Source organism: Argopecten irradians, chromosome 3, assembly GCF_041381155.1.
Source record: "Argopecten irradians isolate NY chromosome 3, Ai_NY, whole genome shotgun sequence".
NCBI lineage: Eukaryota > Metazoa > Mollusca > Bivalvia > Pectinida > Pectinidae > Argopecten > Argopecten irradians.
Window position 1 is genome coordinate 67,975,007 of NC_091136.1, and position 25,409 is coordinate 68,000,415.

The window sequence follows — 25,409 nt, forward strand, 5'->3', positions numbered from 1 at the left end:
AGGATGATTTCTGTCTGCTGTAAGAAGGTCTACATTGATATCGCCTACAATGAGGATTCAAGGGAGAACCGGAAGGAATTCCAAAAAGCGTGTATGCAATTTGGAGGTCTGTATACTGTGCAGAGAAGGTATTTTTTATTTGGAAACTGGATCTCAGTCCACACAACTTCACCTATGTGGAATTCTAAGTCGGCTCTACGACTAGTGCACAGGACATTGGAAGTATATACAATAATCCCCCCACCCGGAGCCCCACGGTCTTTACGGAACATATCATACCTATCTAGAAGCATGTCGTCGTCTGCTATCGATATATCGAGGTGAGTCTCAGTAACACATATTATATCACAATCAGATGCTAAATTCTCTAGATATGCTAGCTTATTTCTAAGACTCCGAATGTTAAGATGAAATAAAGATATATCGTTAAAATGTGGGATGGGGCCTGGATTTGGATGAACATCGTTACAGGTGATCAACAATATCTGTATAATCAAGAAGAAGCATGGATTGTCGACAAGGGCAGATAAAGATAACTGAACCATAAGTGTTAATTTGATAGCATAGTACTTTAAATTAGAACATATTCCACTTAATAATCTATAAAGATTCATATGTAAAAGGTACTGACTATGTGTTAAAACATAATGTGTACACATGTAAAAACAACCAATCGCCGCTCGGTATGACTCTAGATCATTACCCATTATCAAAAACAAACACAGTTATATGTTGTGAGCGGCGAAAGGTCATGTTATATAAAATATACAAAAATAATATGATTAATACACACTCAGCAGGCAAAGTAGCTACATATAAATGGAAAGGAGAGAGAGAGAAGGGGAGAGAGAGGAGAGAGAGAAGGAGAGAGAGGGGTATAGAAAATGGTAGAGTATCTGAGGTTGAGTAAGAGATGGAAGGTGCAATTGCGAAGGGTTTTAACATTAAATGATACAGGTAATATGATAAATAATGTGATATCTATATTGTGTGAATAACACATAATAGCCAATTTCCATATTATACATATTGGCATGAACACAAACACAACATATATCAACATATATTATTGCTTATAGCTCATTACAAGCAGTGAAACTGTGCACATCTTATACATGATTAAGTAGAATTTCATCTACTAAATTATAAATAATTGATATGCTAAGAAATATTAATATAATATACAAGGAATTTAAAGTGTCTACTTTGTTTATAAATGCAGCTCATGTTTACAGTTTTCATATACTTTTTAAATGCTTTCTTATCTACAAAAAGAGATTCATAAAAAAGAAAAAAAAAACCTTTAATTTGAATGCAATGAATACCAGTAGACATGGAGTCTATATTTAAACAGATACATGTACATATATTCAACACATTGGACTACATCTTGTGTTCACAATTAATATATAGTCTGCATGTAGAATACCAGTTATTGATTTTGTACTTGAAATATATATATTTTCTATGGTTGAAGTTAAATTTGCTGGTGTTTACACATAAACAACACCTCATTTACCTGTTCTGAGTTTTACATACATATTCATCAATAAGTATTTACATCTGGCACATACATAGCACAAAGCCAAAGTCACTTTGAATCTTCATTAAATATCTTAGTATACTTGAACACTTGCAGATAACTTTGAATTTAATGTATACAAAACATTTTTAGCTTGGATCAACTTATATAATTGTAAGGCAAAATTACTTACACACATTACAGGTGTTTTTCTATAATACAATGTGTAAACACTAATATAAACTACATGTAATGTTAATGATAGGGAAAATATTGTATTAGGAACTTTTATAATATTAAACATGGACAAAGTACTTATGTTGTGAACAGCACATTGTTGATTTGCTGAACAATTTCTTATAAGATTACATTGTAGCTATAGTACAATAATTTTTCGATAAAAAAAAAATAAAAAAAATAAAAAATATTCAACAACAACTTACAACTCTAAATTCAAATGTAAATGTAGATCATATCTGCTATTTTAAATCAGAGTCTTCAAGTTCATGTTAAGTTCATTTAAGTATATCTTCAAATTCTAACTGAAATGCCTAAATTTTGGTAAAAGGTGCAAATATGAAACATATCAAGCATTTCCTGAAGAAAATGATCACAAGTAACATTGCATATCATCTTAATCATAAACAACTGAGTGTAAGCAATTTTTATAACCATAATTTTGTGAAAATTGTGGGTTACGTGTACAATTTTTTAATAAGAAACTACAATTGGAAATTCTACAAATTTCAAAGTTGGAGTTCTGATCCAAGCTTTAAACGTATACATTGGATGTTTACATAGTATTACAATTGTGAAGGGATGAGTGAATGTACTTGTATAGACTTATAATTGTCTTTTCATACCAACCCTTATAGATACTATTGTACATGTAGTATTACCTTAATATGTGGAGTTCAATGCAAATAACTCCAAATTTAACAAACAGTAAGCTATCAAATTTAATTTGAGTATCTTAATTGGATAAAAATAAAAACATATTTTTATATTCTATACTTGTATATATATATAAATGCCTTTTTTTTAACTCTTAAAGGTAGGTTTCGCCCAACCAAATAAATATTTTTTTGTGAAATGCGATAAGCGGAAGAAAAGATGAAAAAACATATCAAAATATCTCAATTTAATTTCTTTATGTGTTTGAGATTGAACAAATGTGTCTTGAATACAAAATTGAAGGAAATCCTTGATTTATTACGGTGTCCGTCAGACAAAATAATATGCAAATGAAGCTGCGATGGATTGTGTTGTCGAAGTTTGGCGCATGCGCATTGTCACGCACTAAAAGTAAACAAAATGGCTGAACGAAAGTGTGTGCGATGAAAAAAATATATCTGAATCGGCAACAAAGTGGAGGAAATTATAATGGATTCGGTAGCACCCTAGGATATCTATAGGGAATTAAATTCAGAAATGGCATGTAGCAATAAAAGAAACAGAAGCCACATTACTCGTGTAACGGCATTGCACGTGGTGAGTTAAATTTCAACACATATGCCAGCGCACAAACAGCCGCAGACTAACTACATGTATATTTGGTGTACAAAGTTAGCGAGCGTATGTAAGTAACATGGAGTGTTTTAGATTATATGATATGTATAAACAGTCCCTCGCACTTCGATTTGTTGTTGTTGTTTTTTAACTAAACATGCCGTGGCAAGACTGTCACTTCTATCTGACATTTTGTTGCACGCTTCCGTATGTTGCTGCGGCCTCGTTTTGGAAAAAATACGTCATGTTCTATGTACAGCTTGACTTCGCTCTATTTTTAGAGGAGTATTTTCCTGGTCAAGCTAGGCAACTGACCACCCATATTGTTCGCTGTATGCATTGAAAATGATCTGAAGATTATATCTATGTATAGGATAAATTTCAATTTCGTAGTCTTTATATTTCATTGGGCGAAACCTACCTTTAAGATTGCAATATTTACATAATTTACACACTAATAAAGGGTAATGACCAAAGATAAATAATAACTTCTTGAAATCTTATTTATCAATTTTCTTTGATTAAATATGATATAAATATACCAATTTTAATCCTATAACTTTGAGAATTCGAACTAATTTCAAATTCAAACTTTAGATTTTCAAGTCGAGATTTATTTTTCCTTTTTATTTATTTTTGATAGAAGAGAGAAAAATATTTATGAATATATACATTGTACATGTATGTTTGTATAATTGCATGAACCATTTACAGTACATGTTCTGATAATATATATACACTTTTACAGGGGGTGGGGGTGGGGGGTGGGGGGGGGGGGTGGGGGGTAATTGAAGTACTTTTGAACATGTAGTCCTTCACTTTTTGGTTTTAATACTACATACAATATGGTTTTTAATTACAATTGGTGAAAAATAATTACATGTACAATTATACACGTATAGCTTATGTATTTCATGTGTTTAGACTAAGTCAGAATAGATTTATTTGTACACATTCCTGAGACAGTTATGGTTCCATAGTATATTTATGAATTCAATATTTGTGCGATTTAAATGAAGTACATTATACACTGAAGGAGATAGTGTACACATTCACTTCAAGTTCGTGGTTTGGATTCAGTTCACAACACTAACTACACATCTGGGCGTAGGGATGGGATTACATCATACATGTGACCACGTGATTTGAGGAGGATTTTCCGTTCCTCGCTGCCTCGTTTGATGAAGATTCTTCCATCACTCGACCAATAGGAAATGATGTCACCTGATGATTTTGCTACTGAGAGGTCTTTCATAATAGCTTGCCTAACTCGCGTGAGATCTTCAGTGATAAATATACGATCTGGATTATCTTTCAGTTGTCTTTTACTTCTGAAGATCTTGTCTTTGATTTTCCAGTTTTTGAACCTGCATATGATTTGGTATTTGTTGTTTCTGGGTGTACCAATAATATGAGAGCGAAATATGTCATCTTCGTCAATATTGACCTTCAGGTGAGTTTTGCAAATATTAACAATAGCTGGATCAGTGTTGGAAATTCCCTCCCCTTCAAGATTCACATTATGAAACCGGAGTGAATTTCTCCTACCATATTGCTCCAATTGCTCAATCTGCCCCTCTAGGTTTCCAACCACATTTTCTAAGTAGTCACACCTATTGGTAAGAGTTTCATTATTTTTCTGAAGTTGTTCTATTTTGTTACATTGCTGTTCAACAGTATCTTTGAGGGGAGCAACGAGATCCTCAACGATTTTCCGAAAGGAATCTTGTAATAGAGGAGTTAAGGCCTTCGCTAAAGGTGAGGCTAAGGCAGGGGCCACGGAATCAGCGAAATCTGGGTTTATAAGAGTACTTTTAATAAGGGTGTTCAAGTCCACTTGTTTACCCTTACCAAGATGGAGTTGGAAAGTGGACGTACATGTAGACTCCGGGTCAGCCATGTCGGAAACAGATTGTCGACGTCTATGGGTAGGACGATTATCACTAGGACTTGGGGTATTGTTATCTGGCTGTAATCTTTTCCTAGAAGGGGTCTCTTCAGATGGTTTAGTAGGATTGGACATCGGTAAACAGCGATGGGCAGAATTGATATGTCAAAATGGCGGCCACGTTCATGTACACACAAAGGAATCCAGGTATACAATACGGAAAACAGTTCAAAAATAAACCTTAATCAGTTCATCATTGGTTTTTTGGGTTGTCACTATCAATATTCGGTGGAAAATGGTGACTTCATTCTATAGACACATCAAATAGTATAAAAACACAAACCCTTACTGCTGAGCCGATCACATATCACCTGGTCTCAATGGCGCCATCTTGATTCCCCTAGTTATAATGTCTATCCGTCTAATGGACATTCCCCTCTATAGCTACATGTCACGAGTTATATAACCTTTTTCCATCTGATTTACTGAAGATGCTCCACCGCCGACAGAGCATAAATGATATTTATCATTTGAACAATAAATGGTGTTCAATCCTTTACAAATGTCTAATTAACACAAAAATAGTATAAACTGATTTCTTTTGCCTTTGGTGCATGCGCAACCAGTGCTTAATTCCATATAAAATATAGTGCCACGGATTTTTCTCGGGATGCAATCAATTATTTTTCATATTTTTAACTTGAAGTAAAATTAGAAGCTCAAACTTTTCAATGGTGGTAATTGTGTAAAGTAAGCAACTTTTGTAACTGAAGAAAAACACTAAATCGTCTGCTCCTGTTTTTGATAGTGAAAAAATACCATTTGTCAGCGACGGAGCGTCTTTAAAAAATCAACCGAATTGTATATCTTCAAAGCAAAATATACCTTACATATACATATACATTGTAGACCTATGTAAAATGTATATGTTTGCTTAATAAAGTACATGTATACCTGTATATATATACATAATTAACGGGTGAAAATACCTTTCACTTCTTGTCATATTTTCATCACATACTCTAAAGTATCGGCTGTTTCACCGAATCAGGCCAATATAACCGATAAGATATAAGTGGACTCTTATAGTGGTGTTATTATATCTATATCCATTAGCCGGATGAGATTTTCAGCGATCCCGATTTTGAACTCAAAGCTGCACTCGGTTCTTTCCGTTATAAACAGCCAATGCCGACAGATACAGTTTCTTGTTGTGTTTGGCGATATTTTAACGTTGATAAACATTGCCAATATTTCAAATCAGATGTTGTAATTTTGAAAACTTTCTAATTTCAGGTATAAGATCGTTTGTAGGAAGTCAAAACCCCTAAGAAATGTTTGTAAATCTAATGATTTAGTATCTTTTATATATATAGATAATGGTAATTATAGTTATATTAGCTATATCTGCCGTAATTTTCATACTCACGAATCAAGACGAGTTTTTTAATATTTTATTCACCATGAAAAATTACCAATGTTTTGAGAATTATAAGTGATTTATGCAGGTAAGTTTCCATTGTTAAACCATATACAAACGCATGAAAACAAGACTTTTACCGTGCTGTTGTTACTTAGTGTTAAGGCATCACACATGTTGGTCTGTCTTTTTGAATGCTTTTCACAGCTTAATTGATTAAACCTGGTTGTTTTCAATATATCACTGAAGAAAAATAGCATGTCAAAATTCAATTTCGCCCATTTACGGCTTAGACAAGCGAATGCTCTATTATCCATTTATTAAAAAAAACCCAAGTGGATATGTCGCCTGTACAGCAGTTTAAAACATCACAAAAATATTTATTTACAGTTGAATATATTGTTAATAATTATGTGAAGTTATCAAGTCCTCTTGCAAATATACATAATTTGGTCGAAATCGGATAATAAAAACAAAAGTTATCGCCAAAAAGAAACCAAGACTTTATCTGTTTTGACGATTTTAAAGTCCCGTAAATATAAAGGGATTTTGACCATTATGAAACCAATCCGAGATCTCATTGGTGTAAAGCAAAATGGGAAAGGGAGATATAAGTTTGCAAGAGTTTAAAATCGTCAAAACTGATAAATCCATGGTTTCCGCCCAATAACATTAGTTATCGTCCGATTTCTACCAAATTTTGACGATTTTAAACTCTTGCAAATACCCCCCCCCCTTCCCCATTGTACAACAGCGAAGGACGACGCGTAAGACGTCATCGCAAATTTAGAGTAGCGAAACGTGAATTTTCGGTATAATAAACAATTTATGTCCCCGGTGGCAGTGTGATATGAAGGTTTATTTACCCTCAGATGTAATATTTCCCTCGGGTAAGCCCTCAGGAAATATCACACCTTCGGGTATATTAATTTACATTAATGAAATGACTGTATATACATTATTTAAGCAAATGGAAGTCCATAGCACGCGTTAGGAGTACACTAAGTCATTGTTTGAAGAAACTTTAATACATCTCCACAAGCTAGCCTCAGCTAGTTACCAGTGATGGCAACTGAGCGAATAAACCTTCATATCACACTGCCACCGGGGCCATATAAATGCATAAAGTTATTGAGCGGAAACCCCGAGTTTATCAGTTTTGACGATTTTAAAATCCCGTAACTCTTGCAAATAATAACAGATTTTGACCAGTAATAAAGCAACATACGAAATTTGGTTGAAATCGGACAAGAAATACAAAGATAAAGTGGGAGCTCAGGTCACGAGATGAACGAAGAACGAATCATTTAGGGGGCAAAGACGGGGCATGGACCGTAGAATGGGAACAGGAACAACAGAGAAAAAGAGAGGTGTACAGTTCCGATACAGTCACCATGTCTTTCTCGAACAGGCGTGTTACAGACATGCCCACGTGTCGTCGGATTGTTCCTCCCAGACCCTTACCTCAGCAAAAGGCAGTTGTACTCAACAACTTGAAGATCGAGCTAAGGAATACCACGCAGGATTACATAAACAAAAAATGTGATAAAAATGGTAGACCTAGGAGCTCGAATCTGACACAAGAGGAGCAGTCTGGGATAAAATCACTGAGGGATCGTGTCAAAAGTAAGGAGGTGGTAGTTATGCCGTCAGACAAAAGTGGGCGTATGACCATGAACAGTATGAGCAATTTCATTGAACTCATGCAGCCCCATCTCGATGATGATCCTACTATCAGCCATGAGGAACACGACAAACTCGAGAAGGAGATTGGAGCTCACGCTTTGCAATGGGGGAGGTTCCTCACAATGGGGGAAAGGTGGGATGACCCAGATGGTATTCAACACCGACATTGGGACAGGGTAAAACAGGCACTTCGCACTACAAATTGCATTGCACCGCCCTTGTATGGTTTACCGAAAGACCATAAAACCGCCAGTGAACGTGGTCATCCCCTAAGACCGGTATGCGGAGCTAACGAGAGCATCAATGGTCCTCTTTCGGACACTCTCTCTGAGATAATCTCAACGTTGGGAGACGTTGCCGACGACATCGGAGTCATCAGTCGATCCACAGAGGATGTACTTGAAGCGGTGACATCGTACAATAACAACACGGCTCATGGTGCCAGAGAACCAGTAGCCCTATCAATGGATGTTGCCGCCATGTATCCGAGCCTCAATGCCTTCGCCGTTGCGAAGGAAGTGAGAGAGGAGTTCCTTCGATCTGACCTGGAGGTAGTTGTGGATTCCGTTGAACTTGGTCTTTATCTTGCGATCATTTATCAGAATAAACGCAAGGACTTAGACGTGCTTGGCCTTGATGATAAGATACCCAAACGCAGGAGTCGTGGCAAAGACATCAAGATCACAACGGATGAAGTTACTTCAGCTAGGAGGAGGGGAGAAAGACCACCAGGCTCCGACAAGAGTCTATTTAGAGAACGTGAAAGTGTACCTAGGTCAGATGAGACACGTCTCATGTTCGCGTTGGCCTTGGAAGAGGGGATCAAAATAGTAATGAACCACCATACTTACACGTTTCAGGGAGACTTATACCACCAACAGAAAGGAGGTCCCATTGGTCTTAAATTATCTGGAGCGTTAGCCAAGATCCATATGATTTTCTGGTGCCGACAGTTCAGGCAGAAAATGGCAGCAGCCACGGTGTCAACCTTACTTAACCACCAGGTATACGTACACAAAGTTTATGTGGATGACCAGAACCTTGTTGTGGAGGCGTTACCACCAGGTAGTAGGTTTGTTGAGAGCAAGATCGTGATTGTGGATGAATTGGTGGAGAGGGATAGAATAAGACCAGCAGATGAGAGGACGGCGCAGATAATTAAAGAGGTTGCCAACTCAGTATGCCCCTATACAAGAATGGAGGTTGACTATCCATCGGCCCATGATTCTGGATGGATGCCGTTGCTGGACATTCAGGTCCCAAATTCGCGACGCGGATGGGTCTGTGGACTGGAAGTTCTACAAGAAAGAGGTTTCCAGCTCACAATTCATCCTCAATCGCAGTGCACTCCCTGTGTCCGTGAAACGCCAATCCCTAATTCAGGACGGCATACGCCGATTGCGTAACACCAGACCATCTTTGGTACCAGAACTGCGCCAAGAGCTTATGGAGGATCTTGCAGAGATGATGCTGATCTCGGGATACCCAGAGTCTTTTAGGGCCAATGTAATCATTGCTGCCCTCAAGAGGCTATGCCAATCAGGTATCCGCGAGCGAGCGTGGTAATACGCCACTATATCGGCATAGATCTTGGAAGGAGAATGAGCGCAGGTCTAGGAAGAACGTGAAAAAGGCTTCGTGGTTTCGACCAGCTGACACCGTAATTTTCGTACCATCAACTCCTGGTGCAGAACTTGCCAGACGTGTACGAGGGGTGACGGGTGACAGCGGTACAGGGGCCCAGACTTGACGTGAATATCAGGGTGGTTGAAACTGGTGGGCAGACGATCAAGCAGCAACTTGTTCGTACCGACACAAAATTTGGTGATGAGTGTCAACGAGGAGAGTGTGTGCTGTGTCAGAGCAACCCTGGTTCTGGTTGTGGGTCATTACATTTCCGGTCCGGTGCGCTGTACAAAGCCACATGCAAAATATGTGCCAAGCACAACACAGTGGCAGAGTACATTGGTGAAACCGGCCGAAATGCCTATACCCGGTTCCAGGAACACAGGCGCCAAGTAGAGAGTGGTAATCTCTCTAATGCTCTGGCTAAGCACTTGCTCGAAGAACACCCAGGAGACGAAGGTGACATTAGAAACTTCAGGTGTGAAGTCCTCAAGACCTTCTCCAAGCCACTCGAACGACAAGTTTCAGAGGCGGTCGCTATACACGGATCAGTTGCTGACAAGCTCCTCAATTCTAAGTCAGAATGGGAGCAACCTGCCGTAGAGAGATTGGTGGTCACTAGGGAACCACGACTGTGAACAGCAATATGTGATAGAGAATCTGATTAAAATACAGATCCTTATGACCACTCCGGTGATTAGAGGATCTGACAGCGTCCCATGGGGGGTCATGTCATGTTCAGGTGACCTTTATACCACGTGTAGTCACGACCACGTGTAGGTTCTGCACCTTGCTGCATCAAGTGTAAACAACATTTCGTCCCAGTATACATATACGGTAAGCTATGTTGTTCTTTTAGGGCGAGATGACCTTACGTGTGAAAGTTTTGGGGGCAGCAAATTTTTTTTTTTTTTTTTTAGGGGGGGGGGGCAGCAATTTGACTGGTCTTTATCAAGGATCACGTGGACGTGGCCCCTAGTGGGATTTTCTCTGATCCTTTTTATCTAACGTAATGATAATAGGAATCTGTGTTTTATTTTATTAGATTTGATGTAATAGGCACTGTCTTCAGAATAGTGTGAGGTACGAGTTGTCTCAAAACAATAACATACCCATAGTCGATTGTCAAACTTTTCTTTCGATTGCCACCTCGAAAAGCTGGTATGTCTGACGTTTCGACCGTGCATGTGATTGCATATAATATCCCCTTTTTGATACGTCAGTGTTATGTTTATGGCTACATGAGTCTATCTGATAAAGTATCATGCGGTCATAACCATTGTTCATAGCATGTTGGGTCGAAATAACCCGCCGTATACATCAAACGGGCCGAGACATTTCGTACCTGCACACAATAGATGTAAACAAACATGTAGACGAACACGTTGTGTTAGTGTTATTTCGGACTGAAGAAGGCCCTATAGTGGCTGAATATATATTCCATAGAAATGATTTTGATTTTACTTTGAATTTATTTTGGCCTTTTATTTCGGATTATTAATATACTAGCTTTATACCGTTTTTCCTCATTATGAATACTAAAGTTATCGCCCGGAAACTTTTCCCGGCACCTATGTCGCACGAGCATCTGCATACGTCCCAAAATGTCCCTTTTTCTATTTCGGGCTCGTGTTTTAGAACTTTACATACATGTTTTTTAGAGTTACAAAACAGAACATTGTTGGTAACCAGATTACGTAATATAGATCCGTAGGTATCTCATCATGGAAATGAGGAGAAGGTCGTGGTCCTCGATACGTGTTGTTAATTCGATGCCAGTTATTTATGGTATCAAACAACAAAGATGAAAGTACGACCATTACACTATGATTCTAGATTGGTTGCGAAATAATAATGATAATATTATATTTCTAATGATAATGAAAAAAATAAATAAATAAATGAACTAGGTCAGAATACCCTAGACATAGAATTTGAAAACAATGCAAGAGAAAGTGAGCAATTTGGTACAGAATGACGCACCATCGATTGTAAAACATGAGGGGAATGGCCACTAGTGAACGTGGTGCGTGCGATTATCTTGGGAACACCGAATACTGAAAATTGTGAAAACGGTACACTGATGTCCATAATAAAGATTGCCTATAACACTAACAAAGTTCACTGAAACCTATCTTTGTCGTGGACGGTGTATATTTCCATCAGATTCTACATTTCGTGAATGAGCTTCAGGTTAGCTCGATTCCGGTCCCTGTCCAAATCCAAACGATTCCAAAGTTTACCTTAACCTTGCACAGGCCAAATCGAGCATCTTTGTTTGCGCTGTGTAAACCATGCCAACTGTACCAGCAGTCCCATGTTTTAGTCTAAACCAATCCAAAGTACCTATAAGATATAGTCTAATCCATAAGTAACATGTGATGTTACAGGTACGAGTATCACAATACTAAGTTTAGTTCCTCGGAACTAAGTAAAGTTACTGAAGAGAGAAAAAACAAGAGGCCCATGGGCCTTAAAGATGCTCCACCGCCGATAGAGCATAAACGATGTTCATCATTTGAGCAATAATTTGTGTTTAATCGTGTGTATATACGTATGTCAAATTAACACAAATAGAAATATAGAATAATTTATATTGATTTTGGTGCATGCGCAATCAGTCGTTCATTCCATATAGGACATAGTGTCACGGATTTTTTTCGGGATGCAATTAATTATTCTTAATATTTTTATCTCGAAGTAAAATTAGAAGCTCAAACTTTTCAAATGTGGTAATGGTGCAAAGTAAGTAACTTTTGCAACTGAAGAAAAATACTAAATCGTTTGCTCCTGTTTTTGATAGAGAAAAAATACCATTTGTCAGCGTGGATCATCTTTAACGGTCACATGGGTTCGGAATAGAAATTAAACAAAGACACGTTTATTTACAAACACTATATACTGGCCCTTGAAGTCAGTCAGTGATTTTATAGATTTGACTTTTTAATCTGTGAAGAGTATTTGCCTCCATCAAACCTGAGAACTCAGAAGATTTTTTGAAATTTAGTCATTTTGACCCTATTTGCCCCCGCCCCTCTGGTCCCCAGGGGTCAGCAAGGACCGATATGCATGTTAAAAAGCTATATCTCAGGCATATAATTCAATTTTCTAAAGATAAAATCTTCAGTACTCAAAATTCATTTTGGGACTCTTGTCTATGAAATCATTCCGCCGTCATATCATCCGATCATAATCAAGCAACATCACAAACGGCGACACCATTTTTTTCCTTTATGGGCTGATAAAGTAAATTTTTAAGCCAATGGAAACGCTCGAAACAAGCAAAATTGAATTATTAAGAAATATCATTACAGAAGACCAAGTGTTTTTGAATTAGTTAAATTCTTAAGTGTGAACAACGTTAAAGAATTACAAAATGCTGGTAAATTTATTCATTTTGCTTTTAAGACAAGGTTTTCTAGTTTAAAAGTTGAGACATTTGGCTGGAAATTTGATATCTATTGTAATATCAATTTTATATTTTACACGATGTAATTTGTACTTATGGACCGTAAGGTCCACGGAATAAAATGAATTGAATTGACGTTGTATCTGTGAGTTTCAGTATTGATCAGTTACATCGTTGAGTTATTCAGGTTAGTTGGCTTGTGTACCATTATATAGACTTGTAGTTGTTGTAAGAACGTTATAATTAGTAAAAGTATTAGCCAGTGATAAACTAGTCTGTAGAAGATCTACCACAGCTACCAGGTGAGAGGGACTATTGTGAAGGTTTATAACGTGACGAATCTAATTCTATACAGCTACAGTTTGTGTGAGGTTACGTAAGTGGGTGTGATAATTGGATATGTACGACTCTTCCTCCTCATCAATATCGGCTTGCTGACTTAAACATTAGCCATTATGACACAGTGGCTTCACAGAAAATCTTACACTGAGACTATCGTATGCTCACGTTATCAGGTTATGGGCAGTGTGTTGGTGTCAAGCCCCTGTGTCTGTGGGGTCTTGGCCTCTCCGTACATTTCTAGATAGTTACTTTTGTAGACGATATAAATTAAGTGGAACCAATATATTATCTTCTGTATAATAACTACTCCTTGTCCCGAGTTATCGGCAATACTTCCTTGTATGGATATAATTCCTCGTACGTATGTGAACCAAGCATCCTACTCTACAGAAACAACTATTTTAAAACGTTCACAAAAACATACCCATTTTGTATGGATGTAATTCCAAAGGGTTAGATGCAAACACGTGAGTTTGGTGCAATTTTGGGGAATAAACTGAGAACATAATGGTGCTATTTACTGCTGTATATTTATAATCTGATGATAAGTTTCCGTATGACAAATAGATAACTCCTGGTAATGGACTACGGACTCCGTACATCCGTCTGTTTATCTAGGCCGTCATAGAGCAGGTAAGTCTTGTTTCTGTGTAACGTTCACACATTTTATTATTGGGAGTTTTACATAATCCCTATCATTTATGAAATTATTCAGAAAAAATATGAGAGAAGTAAAGCCTGGCGGAAAGTTTGTATGACAAGATAACTAAGATAGTTACTGTATTAGACTCATTAAGAGGTTGAAAAACATTGCTATTAATATATCATAAAATGTTACCCAGATCTTCTGGGGGTTACACTAAATCACTGTCTGTAAGTCCTAGACAAATGTTGTCAGGCCCAGATCTTCTGGGGGTTATACTAAATCAGTCTGTAAGTCCTAGACAAATGTTGTCAGGCACAGATCTTCTGGGGGTTACACTAAATCACTGTCTGTAAGTCCTAGACAAATGTTGTCAGGCCCAGATCTTCTGGGGGTTACACTAAGTAATCACTGTCTGTGAGTCCTAGACAAATGTTGTCAGGCCCAGATCTTCTGGGGGTTACACTAAGTAATCACTGTCTGTGAGTCCTAGACAGATGTTGCCAGGCCTAGATCTTCTGGGGGTTACACTGAATCACTGTCTGTAAGTCCTAGACAAATGTTGTCAGGCCCAGATCTTCTGGGGGTTACACTCAATTACTGTCTGTAAGTCCTAGACAAATGTTGTCAGGCCCAGATCTTCTGGGGGTTACACTAAATCACTATTTGTAAGTCCTAGACAGATGTTGTCAGGAAAACTAATCCTAAACAACTGTACATGTAGATATACAAGAAGACTTCATTCTTATTTTCAAAAAGGAAAAAATGTTGTCATGGTAATCCAAGTAAACATATCATCATTCATATTTTGTAAAATGGTTAACTGAAGTAACATATAGTTGCCTATCATTTACCACACATCACACGGTTTGATAACGGTTACCATAGCAATATAACAGGAATATGAATGGTCAAACTCTAGATATTATCCGATTATGATAAAAATTGATATATAGAGTTTTTACTGTCAGTAAAGGATGACAAACAGAATGGTTATGGTTTTCAAAATATGTATCAATTTGGTGATTTGAGTTGCCATAGTAACCAGGTAACTTTCAGTTTCTAAACATTTTGTGAAAAGGCCAATAACTCATTTGCCTTTGGATCAATTATGCCAAGGATTGACAAATATAAGATCCTATTGATTTGAATTTAACACATGCCATTTGGTTGCCATAATTTCAAATGTGGGCTGCTGGGGTATTAGTTGTAGGAAATAAAGCTATTGGCTTACAGTTGAAGTTAAACCTCTGTAGTTAGAAGATGACCTCTTACTGGTGCTGTAGTTGTACTGAGAACAACATATATACATTGTACCATGTATGGGCATTTTATAATTTCAGATTTCATAAGCAACATCAACAAAAATGGTAAGTTTCAATATTTATATTAAAAAACATGTCAATTTTAAGTCCTCTATTTGAGGTACTGAATCCCATTAGTATTTACAAATCCAAATGTCCCTCTCATTTCCTGATATTTTTCCACAAGACAGACCATTGTATGACCATTACAATAAAAGATGTCAGTTCACTAATATACATTAAGGTCAAAGGTCATTGATATTAAATCAAAGTTTACACCATTTAAGTGCCATACTTAAATGGTGTAAACTGTTGTGAAATTATGAATAAAAGTTGTTCAGAATGAAGCAATTAATAAATAGACCAATGATCAAGTTTGGTCACTGGGGCAAAGTTCAAATATGTAGATCTTCAATGGGAAGTTTTTTCTAACCAAAATTGGTAACAATTAAGTAAGGAATCAACAAGTCAAAAGTCAAGATTAAAACATCAAATTATTCAGTATTATGTTTGTTGTTCCAGTGACCCGAAGGTTGATTATAATCATTATAAATGATATGTTCTGTTTTTATTTAGGTTGAAAAGCTGACAGACTCTCAACTACGAGGTAAAGGAGGAAGGCTCACTTGAAAAGCTGGGGTTTTGTGTAAAATTGAAAGAAAGATAATTACATATGCCTAGAATATTTTCAATATCATTATTTGAAACTTTGAGCCCTAGGTTATAATATCTAACAAGTGCTTAATTGTACTAAGGTTCTGATAACTCACAAGATATTAATACCAAATGAATGACATAAAATGCAAAACGTATCAGATTAATATTAGTGGAGAACTCTATAGTAAACACAGACTACTAAGTTAGGTGTCCTGTTACAGAGGTAAAGGAAGCCTTCAGTCTGTTTGACTTGAATGGGGATGGTCGAGTCACAACCAAGGATTTGGGCTCACTAGTCAGGTCCTTAGGGATCAATCCATCTGAAGTGGAGGTTAAACAAATGGCAAGGGAAGCAGACATTGATGGTAAGATGTAGCTAGATATATGGACCATGAAAGGTGTAGCTAGATATCTGGTCGATGACAGGTGTAGCTAGATATCTGGGCCATGACAGGTATAGCTAGATATCTGGTCAGTGACAGGTATAGCTAGATATCTGGTCAATGACAGGTGTAGCTAGATATCTGGACCATGACAGGTGTAGCTAGATATCTGGGCCATGGAAGGTGTAGCTAGATATCTGGACCATGAAAGGTATAGCTAGATATCTGAACCATGACAGGTATAGCTAGATATCTGAACCATGAAAGGTATAGCTAGATATCTGAACCATGACAGGTATAGCTAGATATCTGAACCATGACAGGTATAGCTAGATATCTGAACCATGACAGGTATAGCTAGATATCTGGTCTATGACAGGTGAAGCTAGATATCTGATCTATGACAGGTGTAGCTAGATATATGGTCAATGGAAGGTGCAGCTAGATATCTGGACCATGAACGGTGTAGCTAGATATCTGGGCCATTGAAGGTGTAGATAGATATCTGAACCATGAAAGGTGAAGCTAGATATCTGGACCATGACGGGTGTAGCTAGATATCTGAACCATGACAAGTGTATCTAGATATCTGGTCAATGACAGGTGTATCTAGATATCTGGACCATGACAGGTGTAGCTAGATATCTGGGCCATGAAAGCTGTAGCTAGATATCTGGTCTATGACAGGTGTAGCTAGATATCTGATCTACGACAGGTGTAGCTAGATATATGGTCAATGGAAGGTGCAGCTAGATATCTGGACCATGAACGGTGTAGATAGATATTTGGGCCATTGATGGTGTAGATAGATATCTGAACCATGAAAGGTGAAGCTAGATATCTGGACCATGACGGGTGAAGCTAGATATCTGAACCATGACAAGTGTAGCTAGATATCTAGTCAATGACAGGTGTATCTAGATATCTGGACCATGACAGGTGTAGCTAGATATCTGGGCCATGAAAGCTGTAGCTAGATATCTGGTCAATAACAGGTGTAGCTAGATATCTGGGCCATGACAGGTGTAGCTAGATATCTGGGCCATGACAGGTGTAGCTAGATATCTGGGCCATGAAAGCTGTAGCTAGATATCTGGTCAATAACAGCTCTAGCTAGATATCTGGGCCATGACAGGTGTAGCTAGATATCTGGGCCATGACAGGTGTAGCTAGATATCTGGGCCATGACAGGTGTAGCTAGATATCTGGGCCATGACAGGTGTAGCTAGATATCTGGGCCATGGAAGGTGTAGCTAGATATCTGAACCATGAAAGGTGAATCTAGATATCTGGACCATGACGGGTGTAGCTAGATGTCTGAACCATGACAGGTATAGCTAGATATCTGGTCAATGACAGGTGTAGCTAGATATCTGGACAGGTGTAGCTAGATATCTGGGCCATGGAAGCTGTAGCTAGATATCTGGTCAATAACAGGTGTAGCTAGATATCTGGACCATGACAGGTGTAGCTAGATATCTGGCCATGAAAAGTGTAGCCAGATACCAAGGTGAAGGCCTGGTGTAATAAGATACCAGGGTGAAGGTCAGGTGTAATAAGATACCAGGGTGAAGGTCTGGTGTAACAAGATATCAGGGTGAAGGTCAGGTGTTACAAGATATCAGGGTGAAGGTCAGGTGTTATAAGATACCAGGGTGAAGGTCTGGTGTAATAAGATACCAGGGTGAAGGTCTGGTGTAACAAGATACCAGGGTGAAGGTCTGGTGTAACAAGATACCAGGGTGAAGGTCTGGTGTAACAAGATACCAGGGTGAAGGTCTGGTGTAACAAGATACATGGGTGAAGGTCTGGTGTTATAAGATACCAGGGTGAAGGTCATGTGTTACAAGATACCGGGGTGAAGGTCAGGTTATTCAAGATATCAGGATTCAGGTCAGGAGTTCCAAGATACCAGAGTGAATGTCAAGTGTATTAATAGTCAATTTACAAGAGTGACATACTGTAGTCTCCCAAAACACGCACCTGACACTAAAAACATGCTACACACCGCTTACATGACCCTGGCTGTTAATAGGAAGTTAATTAATGAAACAAACAAACTAGGGTCATATGAATGTGTAGTAGGTTTAAATATAGAAGACCATTACCATTATCAAATACACATACTGTGTTTCTAAATTTCAGCTATATTAAATGAGATCTGATTGATATGTCTTTTGAAAAATTCTCAGGAATGCTGTTACTGTTATTTTTGATGTTTTAATGCTTTTTAACATATTGAAACTGTTCTTTCAAGAGTTACAAAAATTTAAGAATCTTTGTTTTGACAGGGACTGGTAAGATTGAGTACCGTGAGTTTGTTGCCATGTTCACCAGACATGCCAACAATGTGAGTACAGAGGAAGAGATCATTGATGCGTTTAGAGTGTTTGACAAAGAAGGAAATGGCTACATCAGCGCAGCTGAACTACGGCATGTTATGTTAAATCTAGGAGAAAAGCTACAAGAGGAGGAAGTAAATGATATGATACGTGAGGCAGACCTTAGTGGAGACGGACATATTAATTACCAAGGTAATAGTACTAGTCTACTACCAAAGTAACAGTACTAGTCTACTAGTAAGGTAACAGTACTAGTCTACTAGCAAGGTAACAGTACTAGTCTACTAGCAAGGTAACAGTACTAGTCTACTAGCAAGGTGACAGTACTAGTCTACTAGCAAGGTGACAGTACTAGTCTACTACCAAGGTGACAGTACTAGTCTACTACCAAGGTGACAGTACTAGTCTACTACCAAGGTAACAGTACTAGTCTACTAGCAAGGTACCAGTACTAGTCTACTACCAAGGTAACAGTACTTGTCTACTAGCAAGGTACCAGTACTAGTCTACTACCAAGGTAACAGTACTAGTCTCCTACCTAGGTAACAGTACTAGTCTACTACCAAGGTAACAGTACTAGTCTACTAGCAAGGTACCATTACTAGTCTACTACCAAGGTAACAGTACTAGTCTACTACCAAGGTAACAGTACTAGTCTACTAGCAAGGTACCATTACTAGTCTACTACCAAGGTAACAGTACTAGTCTACTACCAAGGTACCAGTACTAGTCTACTAGCAAGGTAACAGTACTAGTCTACTAGCAAGGTACCATTACTAGTCTACTACCAAGGTACCAGTGCTAGTCTACTACCAAGGTAACAGTGCTAGTCTACTAGCAAGGTACCATTACTAGTCTACTACCAAGGTAACAGTACTAGTCTACTAGCAAGGTAACAGTACTAGTCTACTACCAAGGTAACAGTACTAGTCTACTACCTAGGTACCAGTACTAGTCTACTACCAAGGTAACAGTACTAGTCTACTACCAAGGTACCAGTACTAGTCTACTACCAAGGTACCAGTACTAGTCTACTACCAAGGTACCAGTACTAGTCTACTACCAAGGTACAGTACTAGTCTACTACCAAGGTACCAGTACTAGTCTACTACCAAGGTAACAGTACTAGTCTACTACTACCAGTAACATACCAAGGTACAGTCTAGACTACCAAGGTACAGTACTAGTCTACTACCAAGGTAACAGTACTAGTCTACTACCAAGGTAACCAGTACTAGTCTACTACCAAGGTAACAGTACTAGTCTACTACCTAGGTAACAGTACTAGTCTACTACTACCAGGTAACTACAGTCTATACCAAGTACAGGTAACAGTACTAGTCTACACAGTAACCATACTAGTCTACTACAAGGTACTATTACTAGTCTACTACCTAGGTACCATTACTAGTCTACTACCAAGGTACCATTACTAGTCTACTACCAAGGTACCATTACTAGTCTACTACCTAGATACCATTACTAGTCTACTACCAAGGTACCATTACTAGTCTCTACTACCAAGGTACCATTACTAGTCTACTACCAAGGTACCAGTACTAGTCTACTACCAAGGTACCATTACTAGTCTACTACCTAGGTACCATTACTAGTCTACTACCAAGGTACCAGTACTAGTCTACTACCAAGGTACCATTACTAGTCTACTACCTAGGTACCATTACTAGTCTACTACCTAGGTACCAGTACTAGTCTACTACCTAGGTACCATTACTAGTCTACTACCAAGGTACCAGTACTAGTCTACTACCAAGGTACCATTACTAGTCTACTACCTAGGTACCAGTACTAGTCTACTACCTAGGTACCAGTACTAGTCTACTACCAAGGTAACCGGGTACTACTTATATATTTATATGACTGACACTATTAACAACCCATTTGTTTTTGTTTCAGAATTTGCCAAAGTATTAATAGCCAAATGAACCAAGGGATCACTATCTACAGATTTTACTTTTTGTTGAAAATGTTTAGTTTTAATAAAAACTCAATACTCATTTGTTCAGTATTAAAATTATACATCATAACTGACCAGTTGGTAGAAGACTGGGCTTTACTCGACGATTTTCTGTATTAACCTGTATCAATCAACAGTTTGATCTCAGAAAGCTTTCTTTCGATTCAACCCTGTAACCTGCCACCAAGTATACCTTTATATATGTACTTTTCTAGAAGAGGTTGCTGCAACACTTGTTTGTCCTCAAAAGAAGTTCAAAGACATTGTTTCTTGTTCCATGCAAAAGTACATGAACCAACACAGACTGTCTATAGGCACAAACTATCTATACTTTAAATTATGTATAAAACAAGAGGCCCATGGGCCAGGCCCACTACCTTTCCGAGACGGTTTTTGATTTTTAAAATGGGAATGTAAAAAGGGATTAATAATTTTGTAGAGTGGCAAAAGTTATTAACTTAACGTTAATACTACAATTATTATCAATTCCTAAACAATTTAATCAAAATAAATAAAATGTTAATTTTCATAACATGGGTCGTCTTATGTTTTCCCTCGTCGTCCTAAATACCGTGGGGTAGTTGACTATCACTGCGGCAGACGGTAAAACAGCAAGAATGACTCTCCATTGTTATCATGTATTACGCAGGAAATCTTGCATATGTTTGGTGTTGTAACCTCATCTTAGGCCATCGGTATATATTTTCTGATATGTTTTTAAGAAATATTTACATTTTGCTCCAGAAAGGTACTGGGCCTTTAACGGTCACCTGATATTTGATTCAAATTAGTTATGTCATTTCTAGCCAACTGATGTCTTTTGTTCATGAAATAGGAACATCGATCTAATAGGTATACATACTAAATTCCATTAAGACTGGTGCATATTTACTCCCCTTATCATGTTCACAAGGTTCAATAATTATTATCGCAAAGGGCAATAACTCCGTAATTAAATTAAAGTCAAATCAAGCTGATTTTCGAACTTGTTCGAGATCTTTCTTTTATTAGTCTACATACAAAGTTTAAATTAAGCTGGCTGCATATTTACACAAGTTATCGTATTCACAGGGTCCACTAATAATTATTAATGCAAAGGGCAATAACTCTGTTAGTTACAATTAAATCAAGCTGATTTTCGAATTTATCCAAGATCTTTCCAATTTTAGACTAGTCTACATACAACATTTTATTAAGCTCGGTTCATATTTACTCAAGTAATCGCGTTCACAATGTCCCATAATAATTATTAGTGCAAAGGGCAATAACTCCGCAAATTACTGTCGAATCAAGCTGATTTTCAAACTCGTCAGAGATCTTTCCGATGTTAGTCTACATACAAAGTTTCATTAAGCTTGGTTCATATTTACTCAAGTTATGGCGTTCAAAATGTTAAATAATCATTATTAGTGCAAAGGGCACTAACTTTGTAGATTACAATTGAATCATGCTGATTTTCAAACTTGTCCGAGATCTTTTGAATGTTAGTCTACATATAAAGTTTCATTAAGCTCGGTTTATATTTATTCAAGTTATTGGGTTCACAATTTCCAAAAATAAATATTAGTGCAAAGGGCAACAACTCTGTAAAGTACAATCAAATCACACTGATTTTCGAACTCGTCCGAGATCTTTCCAATGTTAGTCTACATACAAATTTTCATTAAGCTTGGTTTATATTTATTCAAGTTTACACAAAGAAATGTTAACGGAAGGTGATGGACAAAAGACTATTGCAATAGGTCACCATGAACTATGATCAGGTGACCTAATAAAAAATAACTCAAGCACTGACATTAATAATACAAAGTTTTTTTGTGAATCTGTATCAAGAACACACTTATGTCTTGACCAGATCAAAATCTTTCTTTTAATGTTTTAATCACATGTACATTGTGTATGTTTACTGATTCATACCAAAAAGGTGTTTAGATCAAAACCCCCTTTGACTTCACAAAATTAATGAAATTCAAAAGTTATATGTGCCGCAAGTGGGCAAAAATTTTACATACTAATTTTCCCAATTTTTTCAGTGGACTAACTTGATATCATTGAGTTCTAGACAAGAAGTGTACAGATAGCACCCAAACCAACATTATCTTTATATCTACAACAAGAGGTCCATGGACCTTTACCTTCACCTTATCATGACCACAGAAATATGATGTACCAGTGTACCAGTATATCAATTTAATCCATCAGATAAGGTCAAGGTCATTCATTTGAACAAACTATGTAGCTCTTCATATCAGCATACTACAGGCCAAAAATAAGTGCCCTGGGCCTTCTGGTTATTGAGAAGAAGTCGTTTGAATGAAAAGTTTACACGTAGAATATCTGCTATGTATTTCCTCATGCCATGTAACCTTCCATCATTGGCCTTGTAAATCTGCTATGTATTTCCTCATGAAATGAAACCTTCCATCATTTGCCTAATATATCTGCTATGTATTTCCTCATGCCGTGAAACCTTCCATCGTTGGCCTAGTATATCTACTATGTATTTCCTCATACCGTGAAACCTTTCATCGTTAGCCTAGTATATCTGCTATGTATTTCCTCATACCGTGAAACCTTTCATCGTTAACCTAGTATATCTGCTATGTATTTCCTCATGCCGTGAAACCTTCCATCGTTAGCCTAGTATATCTGCTATGTATTTCCTCATACCATGAAACCTTCCATCGTTAGCCTAATATATCTGCTATGTATTTCCTCATACCGTGAAACCTCCCATCGTTTGCCTACTATATCTGCTATGTATTTCCTCATACCGTGAAACCTTCCATCGTTAGCCTTGTATATCTGCTATGTATTTCCTCATGCCGTGAAACCTTCCATCGTTTGCCTACTATATCTGCTATGTATTTTCTCATACCGTGAAACCTTCCATCGTTAGCCTCCTATATCTGCTATGTATTTTCTCATACCGTGAAACCTTCCATCGTTAGCCTAATATATCTGCTATGTATTTTCTCATACCGTGAAACCTTCCATCGTTAGCTTAATATATCTGCTATGTATTTTCTCATACCGTGAAACCTTCCATCGTTTGCCTACTATATCTGCTATGTATTTCCTCATACCGTGAAACCTTCTATCGTTAGCCTAGTATATCTGCTATGTATTTCCTCATGCCGTGAAACCTTCCATCGTTAGCCTTGTATATCTGCTATGTATTTCCTCATACCGTGAAACCTTCCATCGTTAGCCTAGTATATCTGCTATGTATTTCCTCATACCATGAAACCTTCCATCGTTAGCCTTGTATATCTGCTATGTATTTTCTCATACTGTGAAACCTTCCATCGTTAGCCTAGTATATCTGCTATGTATTTCCTCATGCCGTGAAACCTTCCATCGTTTGCCTACTATATCTGCTATGTAATTTCTCATACCGTGAAACCTTCCATCGTTAGCCTAGTATATCTGCTATGTATTTCCTCATACCGTGAAACCTTCCATCATTAGCCTAGTATATCTGCTATGTATTTCCTCATATCGTGAAACCTTCCATCGTTGGCCTAGTATATCTGCTATGTATTTCCTTATACCATGAAACCTTCCATCGTTAGCCTAGTATATCTGTTATGTATTTCCTCATGCCGAAACCTTCCATGAAACCTTCCATCGTTAGCCTAGTATATCTGCTATGTATTTCCTCATGCCGTGAAACCTTCCATCGTTAGCCTAGTATATCTGTTATGTATTTCCTCATACCGTGAAACCTCCCATCGTTAGCCTTGTATATCTGTTATGTATTTCCTCATACCGTGAAACCTTCCATCGTTGGCCTAGTATATCTGTTATGTATTTCCTCATACCGTGAAACCTCCCATCGTTAGCCTAGTATATCTGTTATGTATTTCCTCATACCGTGAAACCTTCCATCGTTAGCCTAGTATATCTGCTATGTATTTCCTCATACCGTGAAACCTTCCATCGTTAGCCTAGTATATCTGTTATGTATTTCCTCATACCGTGAAACCTTCCATCGTTGGCCTAGTATATCTGCTATGTATTTCCTCATACCGTGAAACCTTCCATCGTTAGCCTAGTATATCTGCTATGTATTTCCTCATACTGTGAAACCTTCCATCGTTAGCCTTGTATATCTGTTATGTATTTCCTCATACCGTGAAACCTTCCATCGTTAGCCTAGTATATCTGCTATGTATTTCCTCCCGCCATGATCTCCTCAACCTCACCGTGGTCTAACCCTGTGACCTCCATGTAGATTTTGATGAGCATCTCTGGTAACAATACCTTCATCACATAGTCTAAGAACTACAACACAGAACAAACACACTAGTATCATACAGCGTATAATCTAACACATAACCTATTGTTTGTTCTCTTGAACCCTTTTCTTATTCCTTTAACTTAGTTCTGAAATATGTCACAGTATAAAGCACATTACAGAAGCTGTTGAGTACAATATTCATCTCAAATTTACACATTTTGTAACCTAAAGCCTTCAAAATATGCAACTTTTACTTACCCCATGATTTTTCTTACAAAATATTGACATCAATGCTTCCATGACGACATCCTGCTGCTCGTCAGTGAATAGACTCAAATAAATCTGGTAGTTCAAACGATCTGTGAACAAAGATGGACATATGATAGGACTTGTGTGATAGATGTGTGATAGGACATGTGTGATAGAAAATGTGTGAGGACATGTGTGATAGGACATG

At 37.6% G+C, this 25,409-nt stretch overlaps 2 protein-coding genes across 3 annotated transcripts in view; one reads left to right on the plus strand and one right to left on the minus strand.

The window, feature by feature from the left end:
• The first annotated feature begins 211 nt into the window (after nucleotides 1-211).
• LOC138319413 (uncharacterized) lies at nucleotides 212-21,241 on the plus strand. 2 transcript variants are annotated; one of them, XM_069262529.1, is made up of 6 exons: nucleotides 212-320; nucleotides 15,389-15,415; nucleotides 15,926-15,956; nucleotides 16,228-16,371; nucleotides 18,681-18,923; nucleotides 20,649-21,241. In XM_069262529.1, exons 2-6 carry the CDS (start codon nucleotides 15,413-15,415, stop codon nucleotides 20,675-20,677), a joined length of 450 nt encoding a protein of 149 aa, XP_069118630.1. In that variant the 5' UTR covers nucleotides 212-320; nucleotides 15,389-15,412; the 3' UTR covers nucleotides 20,678-21,241. The 2 variants fall into 2 exon arrangements, with proteins under 2 accessions (XP_069118630.1, XP_069118629.1); XM_069262528.1 differs by lacking the exon at nucleotides 212-320 and adding an exon at nucleotides 13,831-14,035.
• Nucleotides 21,242-22,505: 1,264 nt separating this feature from the next.
• LOC138319827 (serine-rich adhesin for platelets-like) overlaps nucleotides 22,506-25,409 on the minus strand; it is a 52,837-nt gene continuing 49,933 nt past the window's right edge. Inside the window, 3 exon segments of the mRNA XM_069262957.1 lie at nucleotides 22,506-24,271; nucleotides 24,334-24,996; nucleotides 25,211-25,311. Of these exon segments, the coding sequence (XP_069119058.1) occupies nucleotides 24,880-24,996; nucleotides 25,211-25,311 (218 nt within the window). The 3' untranslated portion in view covers nucleotides 22,506-24,271; nucleotides 24,334-24,879.

Bases quoted from the DNA above. Each gene is read 5' to 3' on its own strand.
- LOC138319413 (XM_069262529.1), top strand. The intron at 15,957-16,227 runs GTAAAGGAGGAA...GTCCTGTTACAG, and splicing joins GACAGACTCTCAACTACGAG to AGGTAAAGGAAGCCTTCAGT. The intron at 16,372-18,680 runs GTAAGATGTAGC...TTGTTTTGACAG, and splicing joins AAGGGAAGCAGACATTGATG to GGACTGGTAAGATTGAGTAC.